The sequence below is a fragment of the Sciurus vulgaris genome (assembly GCF_902686455.1).
Source record: "Sciurus vulgaris genome assembly, chromosome: 3".
NCBI lineage: Eukaryota > Metazoa > Chordata > Mammalia > Rodentia > Sciuridae > Sciurus > Sciurus vulgaris.
Genome location: NC_136463.1, coordinates 45,441,319 through 45,455,279, shown reverse-complemented (window position 1 = coordinate 45,455,279; position 13,961 = coordinate 45,441,319). Strand labels below are relative to the sequence as shown.

At 35.8% G+C, this 13,961-nt stretch overlaps 1 protein-coding gene across 23 annotated transcripts in view; it reads left to right on the top strand.

Annotated features, from left to right (window-relative positions):
• The window catches only part of NCOR1 (nuclear receptor corepressor 1), a gene marked incomplete at its 3' end in the record, with an annotated part of 166,332 nt that overhangs the window by 56,926 nt on the left and 95,445 nt on the right, over window positions 1-13,961 (top strand). For 17 of the 23 annotated variants that reach the window (XM_079131648.1, XM_079131637.1, XM_079131649.1 and 14 more), the window contains exons 6-9: window positions 1,691-1,804; window positions 11,994-12,050; window positions 12,644-12,696; window positions 13,028-13,054. In XM_079131648.1, the coding sequence (XP_078987774.1) occupies window positions 1,691-1,804; window positions 11,994-12,050; window positions 12,644-12,696; window positions 13,028-13,054 (251 nt within the window). Of the gene's footprint in view, window positions 1-1,690; window positions 1,805-11,993; window positions 12,051-12,643; window positions 12,697-13,027; window positions 13,059-13,961 lie in introns of those variants that run through there. The other 6 variants (XM_079131653.1, XM_079131652.1, XM_079131642.1 and 3 more) reach the window with 2 other exon arrangements.

Here is a 13,961-nt window from a genome sequence, read left to right as displayed (position 1 = left end):
ATCTTTGTGGGTTCTGTTCTACTGAATCTTTCTTAGAATACATGTGGTTCATAGTAAATAATAATTTGTAACTTATAATAATTGCTAATAATGAAATACATTATATGATCATTATGAAATGTAGAGAAGACAGTTTTGAGGGATAGATATAAAAGACAGCTAGAGTAAATAAATAAACAAACCATGACTGATTAGAAACATAGGTTAATAATCCTGTTTTCTTATGTGAAATACTCTGTCATATAACTAAAAAGGACAAATTTTTAAAAAATTGTATGTTCCATCCAATTTCAGTAAAAATTCAAAATAAAGTTGCTTTTTAGATTCAGCAGAATGTAAAATTAATATAGAATAAAAACTAGGTGATGAAAGTTTTTATTTGTGTGTGTGTGTGTGTTGTTAATTTATATTTAGCCTTTTAGTTATAGTGATTTTATCTCAGGGCTATTGAGTAAGAACGAAGTGTAATTTCTCTAAGATTATTTATTGCTTAACAGGGATTCTAAAAGAAGGTTCTCTAACCAAGAAAGAAGGGGCATTGTTGAAGAGGCTATACCCACACAAAATTATCTCAGGATTTCAAACATCTTTCTTTTGCTTATAAAATAACAGATTGCAGGGATACTTGGAACTCTGAAGTGGAAATGTTCCTTCAGACTTCTCTCTTGACAGATTTTTAATCCTTTGATTTGGGGGTGGTCTAACTTACAGAACTGGGAGCTTTGACTACCAGTCTTACTTAGTAGTACAGATAATTTTTTCCTTTAGATCTTAAATCTTTTAAGTTAATGTTTAATGGACTTAACTTACATCTTTTTTATTATCTTAGGCAAGGGAATTATGCTTCTATCCATGTGGATGTTTGTTGAGCATTTACTAGGTTCCAGGCATTGGTTTGGGTGCTGTAAAAAACAAAAACAAAAAGAAAACAGTGGGTAAAGCAGACAAGTTTCTTCTTCACTAATAATAATATATAATATTAACTGAACATTTATAATTGTTTTATGCTTTATGTATGAGTCATTTAATCCCTTCAGAAAGCTATATGATAGCTTGTATCCGTATTCCTACTTTACATATGAGTTGTCTAAGTATTAAGATTGGGACAAGAATCCAGAAAGGTTCCTAGAATTATACCACATATAGGGAGACTCTAAGGCCCACACTGAGACAGTAATAAAGATAGATTTCTGCTTTATAACTACACACATCAGCAGTGCCTCTTGACTGGCACACTATAAAATATAAAGATTGGGGTTCAGGGATGCCACAGTTATACTAAGTTAAGGATTAACTCTCGAACTTTTTTCTACCGTATCCTCTCACCAGATCTTATATATACTGTGTATCTATAATACACAGCAGTGTTTTTCCAATTTCATCAAAGATCTTGAGATAGAGGTACCTAGGTTATCTTCATCAATATTCATTTCTTTTAATGGTTTGCTTTAAATTTATCAAAATTATGTTTTTCCTCAGTTTTATATCTGTCTATATTAGGGTGATTTGTTATTTAATTATTCATTCAAATGAATCTGATTGTCTTTTAACCTTTGGTCCATGAGACCTTTGTAGATTATCCTACAGAATCAGTAAGCAGTGCTCAGTAACATGTATAATCTCGGGTGTTTAATTACTGGTTGGGGTGACATGTAGCAGATGTCTGACTCTTCCTTTCTGGGTCTCTTAGCAACAGCTCGAAGAAGAAGCCGCTAAACCTCCTGAGCCAGAAAAGCCTGTGTCCCCTCCTCCTGTGGAGCAGAAACACCGCAGTATTGTTCAAATTATTTATGATGAAAATCGGGTAAGCGTATGCTGTATTTGATAGCACAGACCTTTACACACCCTTGATTGTGCCCTTTCTGTTTTTGAATGTGTTCCATTATAATTCTAATTATATTAAAACTCTATTTCTATTTTACATTATGTATTGTAGAAATAATATTAATGAGTAGAATTTTATCAGCTGAGTCTTTCCTCTTCTGTGAATACCAACTCGCAAGTTTGGTTTCACCTAATACAGAACAGCCATTCTGTAGTTTTTTTTTTTTTTTAACTACTTCAGTGACACTTAATACCAAATCCCGATAATATTTCAGTACAGATAAGTCATCATCCAAATACTGATAATATTTCAGTACAGATAGGTCATTGGATGTGGAAATGAACTTCATTATTAACCTTCAGGATTCATAACTGGGCTTTGTTGAAATTTAGTTTTAAAGTTCAAGGTTGACTTTGACCTTTAGGTGGGCTTTATTTTAAAAATTTTATTTAAACAGTTCTTTTGTATTTTTTTAAAATATTTTTTAAGTTATCAATGAACCTTTATTTTCTTTATTTATATGTGGTGCTAAGAATTGAACCCAGTGCCTCACACATGCTAGGCAAGTGCTTTACCACTAAGCTACAACCCCAGCCCTCTTTTGTATTCTTAATTTAAAATGTTCATGGATTTCAGAAGGCCAGGCCTCAATTCTATGAATCATTTTTATAATGACAAAATTAATTTTTGGCCAGAACTTGGCCCAGAAACTAGCAGTTAAAGGGAAAGGGATTTCACCTCAATATAAACAAAACATTCAATCAAAGCTGATAAAATTATGACTTCCAGAAGTCTGCAATCCAAAAAATGTAGGCTTTAAGTATCATGCAAGAGAACAGGCTTCTTAGCTGAAGTGCTCCTACAATAAAAGTTGAGATACTTGTTTCAGTTTATTTACTTTGTCATGAGTTGATTGATCAGTCTATCTGTTGAATATGATCAGAGTCAAAACTTGAAATCTCCTTTCAGACCTCTTCTTTCACTTTTAGCATTTTACATTTTGATTTGTTTGTGCTATAAAGAAAAGAACACATAAATTTGAAATCTCATGTTTTTTTTAATTTATTTTCATTGTAAACAAATGGGATACATGTTGTTTCTGTTTGTACATGGAGTAACAGCATACCATTTGCATAATCATACATTTACATAGGGTAATGACGTTTGATTCATTCTGTTATTTTTTCCTTCCCCCATCCCTCTTTTTCCTCTGTATAGTCCCTCCTTCCTCCATTCTTGACCTCCTTCCACCCCCCATTATGTGTCATCATCCGCTAATCAGTGAGATCATTCACCTTTTGGATTTTTGAGATTGGCTTATCTCACTTAACATGATATTCTCCAATTTCATCCATTTGCCTGCAAATGCCATAATTTTTATTATTCTTTATAGCTGAGTAATATTCCATTGTGTGTGTGTGTGTGTGTGTGTGTATATATATATATATATATATATATATATCACAGTTTCTTTATCCATTCATCAATTGAAGGACATCTAGGTTGGTTCCATAGTCTGGCTATTGTGAATTGAGCAGCTATGAACACTGTTATGGCTGTATCTCTGTAGTATGCTGATTTTAAGTCCTTGGGGTATAGGCTGAGGAGTGGGATAGCTGGGTCAAATGGTGGTTCCATTCCAAGTTTTCTAAGGAATCTCCACACTGCTTTCCAGAGTGGCTGCACTAATTTGCAGTCCTACCAGCAATGTATGAGTGTACCTTTTTCCCCACATCCTCTCCAACACCTATTGTTATGTGTATTCTTGATAATCACCATTCTAATTGGGGTGAGATGGAATCTTAGTGTAGTTTTGATTTGCATTTCTCTTATTACTAAAGATGGTGAACATTTTTTCATATGTTTGTTGATTGCTTGTAGATTTTCTTCTGTGAAGTGTCTGTTCATATCCTTTGCCCATTTGTTGATTGGGTTGTTTGTATTCTTTGTGTAGAGTTTTTTGAGTTCTTTATATATTCTGGAAATTAGTGCTCTATGTGAAGTATGAGTGACAAAGATATTCTCCCACTCTGTAGGCTCTCTCTTCACATCGCTGATAGTTTCCTTTGCTGAGAGAAAGCTATTTAGTTTGAATCTATCCCAGTTATTGATTCTTGCTTTTATTTCTTGTGCTATGGGAGTCCTGTTAAGGAAGTCTGATCCTAAGCCAACAAGGTGGAGATTTGGACCTACTTTTTCTTCTATAAGATGCAGGGTCTCTGGTCTGAGTTCAAGGACCTTGATCCATTGTGAGTTGATTTTTGTGCAGAGTGAGAGACAGGGGTTTAGTTTCATTCTGTTGCATATGGTTTTCCAGTTTTCCCAGCACCATTTGTTGAAGAGGCTATCTTTTCTCCATTGCATATTTTTGGCACCTTTGTCTAGTATGAGAAAATTGTATTTATTTGGGTTTGTGTTCGTGTCCACTATTCTGTACCATTGATCTACCTGTCTATTTTGGTGTCAGTACCATGCGGTTTTTGTTACTATTGCTTTGTAGTATAGTTGAAGTTCTGGTGTTGCGATACCCGCTGCTTCATTCTTCCTGCTAAGGATTGTTTTAGCTATTCTGGGTTTCTTATTCTTCCAGATGAATTTCATGATTGCTTGCTCTATTTCTGTGAGGTATGTCATTGGGATTTTAATTGGAATTGCATTGAATCTGTATAGCACTTTTGGTAGTACGGCCATTTTGACAATATTAATTCTTCCTATCCAAGAACATGGGAGATCTTTCCATCTTCTAAGGTCTTCCTTAATTTCTTTCTTCAATGTTTTGTAGTTTCATTGTAGAGATCTTTTACCTCTTTCGTTAGATTGATGCCCAAGTATTTAATTTTTTTTGAGGCTATGGCAAATGGAGTTGTTTTCCTCTTTTCCCTTTCAGCTGTTTCGTCGCTTGCGTATAAAAATGCTTTAGATTTATGCGTCTTGATTTTATAGCCTGCTATTTTGCTGAATTCATTGATGATGTCTAGAAGTTTTCTGGAGGAGGTTTTTTGGTCCTCTGAATATAGAATCATGTCATCAGCAAATAGTGACAGCTTAAGTTCTTCTTTTCCTATTGGTATCCCTTTAATTTCTTTAGTCTGCCTAATTGCTCTGGCTAGAGTTTTGAGGACAATGTTGAATAGAAGTGGTGAAAGAGGACATCCCTGTCTTGTTCCCCTTTTTAAGGGGAATGGTTTCAGTTTTTCTCCATTAAGAATGATGTTGGCCATGGGCTTAGCACAAATAGCCTTTACAATGTTCAGGTATGTTCCTACTATCCCTATTTTTTCTAGTGTTTAGAACATGAAAGGGTGTTGTATTTTGTCGAACGCATTTTCTGCGTCAATTGAAATAACCATATGATTCTTATCCTTAAGTCTATTGACATGATGGATTACGTTTATTGATTTACGTATGTTAGACCATCCTTGCATTCCAGGGATGAACCCCACTTGATCGTGGTGCACAATTTTCTTAATATGCTTTTGGATACAGTTTGCCAATATTTTGTTAAGGATCTTTGCATCTATATTCATCAAGGATATTGGTCTAAAATTTTCTTTCCTTGATGTGTCTTTTCCTGGTTTGGGCATAAGGGTGATATTAGCTTCATAGAATGAGTTCGGTAGGGTATCCTCCTTTTCTATTTCCCGGAATACTTTGAGAAGTATTGGAATGAGCTCTTCTTTGAAGGTCTTGTAGAACTCGGCTGAGAATCCATCTGGTCCTGGGCTTTTCTTGGATGGTAGGTTTTTAATGGCTTCTTCTATTTCATTGCTTGATATCGATCTGTTTAAATTGTGTACGACCTCCTTGTTCAGTTTGGGAAGAGCATATGTCTCTAGAAATTTGTCAATGTCTTCGGTAGATTCTATTTTGTTGGAATACAGATTTTCAAAGTAGCTTCTCATTATGTTATGTATCTCAGTGGTGTCTGTCGTGATATTTCCATTTTCATCACGAATTTTAGTAATTTGAGTTTTCTCCTTCTCTTTTTTAGTGTGGCTAAGGGTTTGTCTATTTTGTTTACTTTCTCAAAGAACCAACTTTTTGTTTTGTCAATTTTTGAATTGTTTCTTTTGTTTCAATTTCCTTTATTTCAGCTCTGATTTTAATTATTTCCTGTCTTGTACTACTCTTGCTGTTATTCTGTTCTTTTTCTAGGGCTTTGAGATATAATGTTAGGTCATTTAGTTGTTGACTTTTCATTCTTTTCTGGAATGCGTTCCATGCAATGAATTTTCCTCTTAGTACGGCTTTCATAGTGTCCCAGAGATTTTGATATGTTATATCATCATTCTCATTGACCTGTAAGAATTTTTTTATCTCCTCCCTGATGTTTTCTGTTATCCATGTTTCATTCAATAGCATATTATTTAGTCTCCAGGTGTTGGAGTAATTTCTCTTTTTTATTTTGTTATTGATTTCTACTCTCAGTCCATTATGATCTGATAGAACACAAGGCAGTATCTATTTTTTTGCATTTCCTAAGGGCTGCTTTGTGGCATGACATATGGTCTGTTTTCGAGAAGGTTCCATGTGCTGTTGAGAAGAAAGTGAAACCACTCATTGATGGATGGAATATTCTATATATGTCTATTAAGTCTAGGTTATTGATTGTGTTATTGAGTTCTATGGTTTCTTTGTTCGGTTTTTGTTTGGAAGATCTATCTAGTGGTGACAACGGTGCGTTAAAGTCATCCAGAATTATTGTGTTGTGGTCTATGTGATTCCTGAAATTGAGAAGGATTTGTTTGATATACAGGGATGTACCATTGTTTGGGGCATAACTATTTACTATTGTTATGTCTTCCTGATTTATGGTTCCCTTAAGCAGTATGAAATGTCCTTCTTTATCCCTTCTGACTAGCTTTGGCTTGAAGTCCACTTTATCTGATATAAGGATGGAAACCCCCACTTTTTTACTGAGTCCATATGCGTGGTAGTTCCACACCATCCTTTCACCTTTAGTCTGTGGATGTCTTTTTCTATGAGGTGAGTCTCTTGCAGGCAGCATATTTTTGGGTCTTTCTTTTTAATCCATTCTGCCAGTCTGTCTTTTGATTGATGAGTTTAGTTCAGGGTTATTATTGAGATATAATTTGTATTCCCACTCATTTGGCTTATTTTTGGTTTTTAAGTGGCTTGGTTTCTCCTTTGAGTGGTTTTTCTCTAAGGTAGTTCCTCCCTTTGCTGACCTCCATTGTTGTTTTTCATTTCCTCCTCATGGAATATTTTGTTGAGAACATTCTGTAGCTCAGGCTTTCTGTTTGTAAATTCTTTTAACTTTTGTTTATCATGGAAGGATTTTATTTCATCTTCAAAATCTATAGGTTAGTTTTGCTGGGTGAAGGATTCTTGGTTGGCAACCATGTTCTTTCAGAGCTTGAAATATGTTGTTCCAGGCCCTTCTAGCTTTTAGAGTCTGGGTTGAGAAGTCAGCTGCTATCTGTATTGGTCTCCCCCTATATGAAATTTGATGCTTTTCTCTTGCAGCCTTCAAAATCCTATCTTTATTTTGAATGTTAGGCATTTTCATTATAATGTGCCTTGGTGTGGATCTGTTGTGATTCTGTGCATTTGGTGTTCTGTAAGCCTCTTGTATTTGATTTTCCATTTCATTCTTCAGGCTTGGGAAATTTTCTGATATTATTCATTGAATAGGTTGTTCATTCCTTTGGTTTGTATCTCTGTGCCTTCCTCAATCCCAATAATTCTTAAATTTGATCTTTTCAGGGTGTCCCATAGTTCTTGGAAATTCTGTTCATCATTTCTTACCATCTTCTCTGTTTGGGCAACTTTATTTTCAAGATTAAATATTTTGTTCTCATTGTCTGAGGTTCTGTCTTCCACGTGGTCTAGTCTTTTGGTGATGCTTTCCATTGAGTGTTTTATTTGGTTTATTGTCTCCTTCAAGGATTTCCATTTGGTTTTTTTCTTTTTTGAGAATCTCTATCTCTTTGTTGAAATGATCTTTCGCTTCCTTCAGGTGCTCTTTGAGCTTATTGGTATTATCATTCATTGCCTGCATTTGCTCTCTTATCTCATCCTTTGCTTCACGAATCATCTTAATCATGTATAATCTGAAGTCCTTTTCTGGCATTTCTTCTAACATACTGTCATTGGATTCTTTTACTATAAAATCTAGATTTGTTTGGATCATTTTCTTCCCTTGTTTTTTCATGTTGTTTACGTATCTTCCCCTCTAGCAGTGCAGATCTGGGGTATTGCAGATTTCCCCCTATAGGCTTATAGTGGCCCTATAGGTTTCCAAAACCCTTTCTTTAAGGGGAGATCAATATTAGCAGTGCCCAAATCAGAGACTATGAAATCCTAGACCAGATAGCCCCTATGGGGATAATAACAAAATTGTCATAACAAACAAAATGAGTTCAAATATTATCTTCAGTAAAACAAACAGGTTTGCAGTAAGGTCTGCAGTTTCTAATGGAGGACAAAGAAGATGAAGAGGGATGTAGAATGTGGCTGTTAATGGGATAAGAAAGGAATATACAGAAGTTCTAGAAAATAGAAAGGGTGAGAGTGTAATCAAAAGAAATCGGATGTTAGCATGCAAAAAACGGAGAGAGACTCTGAGAGAACAGGTAAACAAAAGGAAAAGAGAGCAAGAAAAGTAAAGAAATAAAAACTTAAATTTTTTAAGAAGGAGAGAAATGAAAATTTACTGTATAATCGTCATATACTAATGAAACCTCCCAGTGTTCAGTAGCCTGATGCATGAGAGGTACCTGACAATGAGCTTCAAGCCTCCAGCAGGCGTGCAGGATGGGATTTGCCCCACCCAAAGATCAGAGCGAAGGCTTCCAGAATTATCCAAGATGGCCGCTCTGGCTTCAAAATGTGTTGGCAAATGGGGAGCTGCAGCTCAGGGTGAGGACATGGTCAGCTGGAGATCCTGGTGTTGGGAAGTGGTTGGTCAGGCAGGGGTCCTGGATGTCGGGTGTGTTTGGTGTGGTTGTGGGATCCTGGAGGCCAGGTGCAGTCGGTCTGGGGTCCTGGTGATAGGGCGCAGTCAGATGGTCTGGGGGTCCTGGCGGCAGGGAGCAGTCCGTTGATGTGAGGGCCCCAGAGGCAGGGAGTGATCAGTCGGGCTGAGGGATCCTGGAGATGGGGCTCAGTCAGTCGGGCCAGGGGTCCTATGGGTCCTGTTGTCTCAAAATGGCGGCAGCCACGTGTAATCAAACCTGCAGGAACTGTGACAAACTTCCAGGCAACAGCAGGCAGCTGTTGCCTCACTGGTGGTCAGGGATCAGTTTGCTGACTGTTGTGGGACTATCAGGAGGTGTGTTGGGTGATGGATAAGTGTAAGGCAGGCGATGGACCGACCAGAGGCAGGCAAATGGCAAATGATAGGCGCCCGACAGTTGAGCAATCTGCACTCAAAAAAGGCGTCGATATGCTGGCAGACTGCAGGTCATCACAGCAGACAAATGGGGTTAACACCAGAGAATCGATGTGCAGCAAAAACTGCCTCACCAAGAAATAGATATCCTCTGCCTGAAACCAGAGTTACGGAGCCACAAGGAACGCAGCCTCACTCTAGTCCGCCCTCTTGGATTCGCGGAAATCTCATATTTTTAACTCACAGAAATTGTAGAAGTCATCATTCTAAAAAATTTTAATAAAATTTTTTTTTTCTCCCCTCCTCTCCACCTTTCTTCCTCCTCTCTCCTCCCCTCCTCCTGGGGGCTGAACCCAGGGCCTCTTACATGCTAGGCAAGTGCTCTATCACTGAACTACATCTCCAACCCTCATATGCTTTCCTAAATATCCCTTGCTACTAGTCATTGGTTGTAGTTGTATCTCTCTAGTTCTAGAATCCTAGTGGGGCTCCTGGAGGGAAGGGGAAGAGAGTTCCTTCAGCTGGGCATGGAACACAGAATTTTTCCCTGCTCACTTTCTGGGGCTTTCTGCTAAGACTGCCTTTTGTAAGTTCTCCATTACCTGTGCAACCTTTTTTTTTTTTTTTTTTTTAAATAACCTTATCTGTTTTGACACCATAGGCAAGGGTAGATGGAATAATGACAAAAGCATATCTCTCACTTCTTGTGTAGCAGCAGTCTTTGCTGATTGAAAATTAAGCTGAATGTGGCTTAAGAGACAGCACCCATTATCATGTGTAGGAAATTGTTCTTTCATTTAAAACTTAGAGGGAAGAAGAAAACTGCCCAAGAGAGATTGTTAATTTTAAAGTTGGCTTGTGAAAGAAGTTGACTCCATCTGACTTAAATTTCAAACTGTTTGTTTAGTTTCTAAACAGACTAATCTCTTGGACTATTTTTTAACACTTTGATTTGCTATTTTCCTACTCAGCTGTAGGTTTCAAAAATATTTGTAAGTGCTCTGATTTCAGAATAATAGCACATATTGAAAACTTGTTAGAATGTATTAGAGAAGTTTTCAGAAATATTTTGTTTATATTTTGATTGCATAATTTATAAGAGTGTATGATACAGAAGAAAGGAAGGGGTTGATAGTATGCTTAGGGAAGCAACCTGCTCAGAACAGATTCCTAGGAATTGGCCTTTTCTCTCCCCTTTGTCACGTATGTTTGTGTAATCAGTCACTTAAGAATATCAATCATACCTTCTAAATATGAATCTGCTTAGTTGCTTCTCTGCATCTACTTTGTTATTAGCTTAACTTCAGCTTTCATCTCACATAGTTACTGAGTTCTTCCTTCAATCTTTTTTTCTTTCTAACCCACCTTTCATAACTGTGGCCCTTGACATGATTGTTTAAACAAAATTTACTTTGCTCTTTTGGGGTTTTCACAAAATACCCAGGGCATGCAAACTACATCCCCAGTGCTTTTCTTTTCTTTTTTTTTCCTTGAGACTTGGTCTTGCTAAGTTTCTCAGGTTGGCGTCAAACTTGTGATCCTTCTGGCTGAACCTCCCAAGTTGTTGGGATTACAGGATTGTGCTTAGCTGAAACAAAACCTTTCGATTATTTCCCACTTTCTGTAGAATAGCCCAAATTTTATTTATTCGTACTTACATGTTTACTTGTCTGGCCCTTGCTCTGACACTCCTTCCTTTGCGATATCCTACCAGAACAGGTTTTGAATGTTCCCTTGAAATTGTTAGTACTTTTACCCCCACTGTGTACCTTCAGACAGTCCAGTTTTGTCTTTCATGTCTGTGGAACCCACTCAGACCCCGAGACATATTTCAATTTTTGTTTCAATGAAAATTTTCAGGACCCCTTACCCTCTTGCACTGGGAATGGTTATCTTGTTTTCTTAATGTCTAGCAAGTGCCTGGCACATAGAACATACTCATGATGTTTGAAGAATTAATAACTTAGATCTGTAGACTTAGAATGAAAAATGCAATATGTAAATGCAAGTGTTTTTAAGTTAAAAAGTTTTTTGCCAAACTATTGATAGGTAGCACTTTACTTTTAAAAATGGTGTATTAAATATATAATTCAATATTTACTTACTACTAGTATCAAACTAGTTTCCTTTGTTGTTTAACTATTTTTAAGGTTTCCTTGTAACTAGAAAATTAGTTCATTAAATGCTTTTCTTCAGAGATCACTTGGGTTTACCACAGCAAATATTGGCCTCTTCATGGTATTTTGTGTTTTTAAGTTTTTTTTTAAAGATAATATGTGTTAAAGTATTTAGCATGTTGAAGGGATTTATTTACAGTAGTGAATCTTTATTCCCTCTCTGTAGATTCTTAATATTTGTTTGCTTTTAAGAACTTGCTTACACATTAGACATTGTTTTCACTAGAGATGTTAGACTTTGAATTTAGTAAGGAGAGCTATGAAAATAAAATTAGTGAAAATTTCGGCCCAGAAGAATATTTGGAAATAAAGATAAGTTGAGCTATAGATGAGTCTTAGATTTTGGTTTTTTTTTTTTTTTTTTTTGGTTTTGGAGTATTGGGATTGCATCCACTTTACCACTGAATCATATCCCCAGTCCTTTTTATTTTTTATTTTGAGACAGGGTCTGGGTAAGTTGTTGAGGATGGCAGCAAACTTGCAATCCTCCTGCTTCAACCTCCCGCAGTCACTGGCATTATATGCATGTGCCAACATGTCTGGCCTTAGATATTTTTTTTTTTTTAAATAGGTAGTGTTTTTGCTGTTGGCTAATATAATTTTCAATTGTATCATATAACAATGTCTTTATCTCTAGAAAAAAGCAGAAGAAGCTCATAAAATTTTTGAAGGTCTTGGCCCCAAAGTTGAACTGGTAAGTAAGAAATTTACTTTTTCATTTCTAGAACTTTGTTTTTGTTGTTGTTGGTTTTTTTTTTTTTTTTTTTTTAAAGAAACTTTTCTTGTGATGTAACAGGATATGAGCCCTTTTTTTGGGAAAGGAATGTAACTGGGCAGGAAGGTAGTGATAAAATTTTTAAGTAATAGTGAATGAACTTGGTTCCCTTTGCAGAACCATATTCCTGAGCATGTTTCTGCCTGAGCAAAACCATTTAATCATTTCAGGTAGAAGGAGGAAAAATTAAGAAAAGATATAGAAAACTCTTTGAATTTTATTGTTAGGGTTAAGGCAGTACTTAATCTTCCATTGCCTTTGAAATAAAAAATATCTATGAATAGACATATTTATTATAGAATACAGTAGGATTTACAGGCTTTGTTATAGGAGTGCCATTTTTAGGAGTTGGGGTTATTCAGGGAATCCAGTGGTCTGAAGGTTTTGGTAGGACATATTATGATATATACCCATTAGTACTTAACCTAGACTTATATTAAAATATTGTTTCTTTGTCTCTTCCTAGACATATGTACACCATTTTATACGTAAATATTTGATTTATTTTATAGCCACTCTATAACCAGCCATCAGATACAAAGGTGTACCATGAGAACATCAAGACGTAAGTATTTATCATCTTTGGAGTTCTTGAGTTAAAAACCATATATTCTATTTAAAAAATCATTTTTATGTTATCCTCTGACATTATTATTATATAGAGTAGGTATGTTTTAGATTTGTGTAATTTTCTGTCATTTACTATATGTTATCTTCCTCTGGCTTCTTGGGGGTTGGGGTAACAACTTTGAGTTTCCGAGGCCAAAAAATGAAATAAATTATTGCATAAAACTAGCTGGTTTTATAATCTGCTAGTAAAAAAGGTGGATACTTAACATTGAAATGGCTTACCTTGAGGCTTGAATTTTTTGCCTCCTGTTTTGTCTTTTTTTCAGTGGAGTACCTGCAAGGCGCATGATGAAGTAAGATAATGAAGCTTTTTCATTTAAGACTAGTGATGACACCGTCCCCCACCAAGCCACATCTGCCATTGCAAAGTAGAAGTGCCACGGATCATTTTATCATTATTCAAAATCCTATTCTAGGGAAATCCCTTCCATGACTCTTGCTAATGACGGTATTTGTAGACCCTTCTGCCATTTAATGTCCTGGTGCCTTGGAAGCGCTCAATCACCTCATGTGGGTGAGGAGTCTGCTCCAGAATGTAGTTTGCTTAGCCTTGCTCATCCGAGTACCAGGCCTTTATGGATGCAGATCTTGGAATAAGAAAATAAGTGAAAAAAAAATCTTAATTTCTTGATCTGATTGAAGTAAGATAGGAAGCTAGATAGGTATCTTTATTTATTTATTTTTTTTTAATTATCATAGTTGAAGAGCATTTTAGGTGACTTATTCTTAGTTTGTGACAAAAATGTGATATTTCTACTTTATATGTTTTATTAAGTATAATCAGAATAATATATTTACTAGTATAGTTACTAATAAGCACATTGCTATTTATATATTTTTTCTTTTTTTTAATTTCTGAGAGTGTGTGCAGTAGTTGACTACTTTGCAGAACTGGTGGCAAATATAATTTGCATGGTAGTATGCATGAAAACCATTTAAACTTGAATAATTTTAACTTATGTTAAATAAGTGTTCATAATGAAAGTCATATACTTATGAATTTTTCTGTGAGATGCTGCTATGGTTTTGAGAACCCATAGAAATAGATTAGGCAAAACTTATGTATTATGTCATTTGGAACTGTTTGGCTGTTTTAACATCTTTAAAAGAAGACAGGAGGTAAAATGTAGTTGGCTACTTTTAATGACTTTTTTCCTCACAAAGCTTTAGTTATATTTGTGTTCTGTCTTTTCCCCTTAA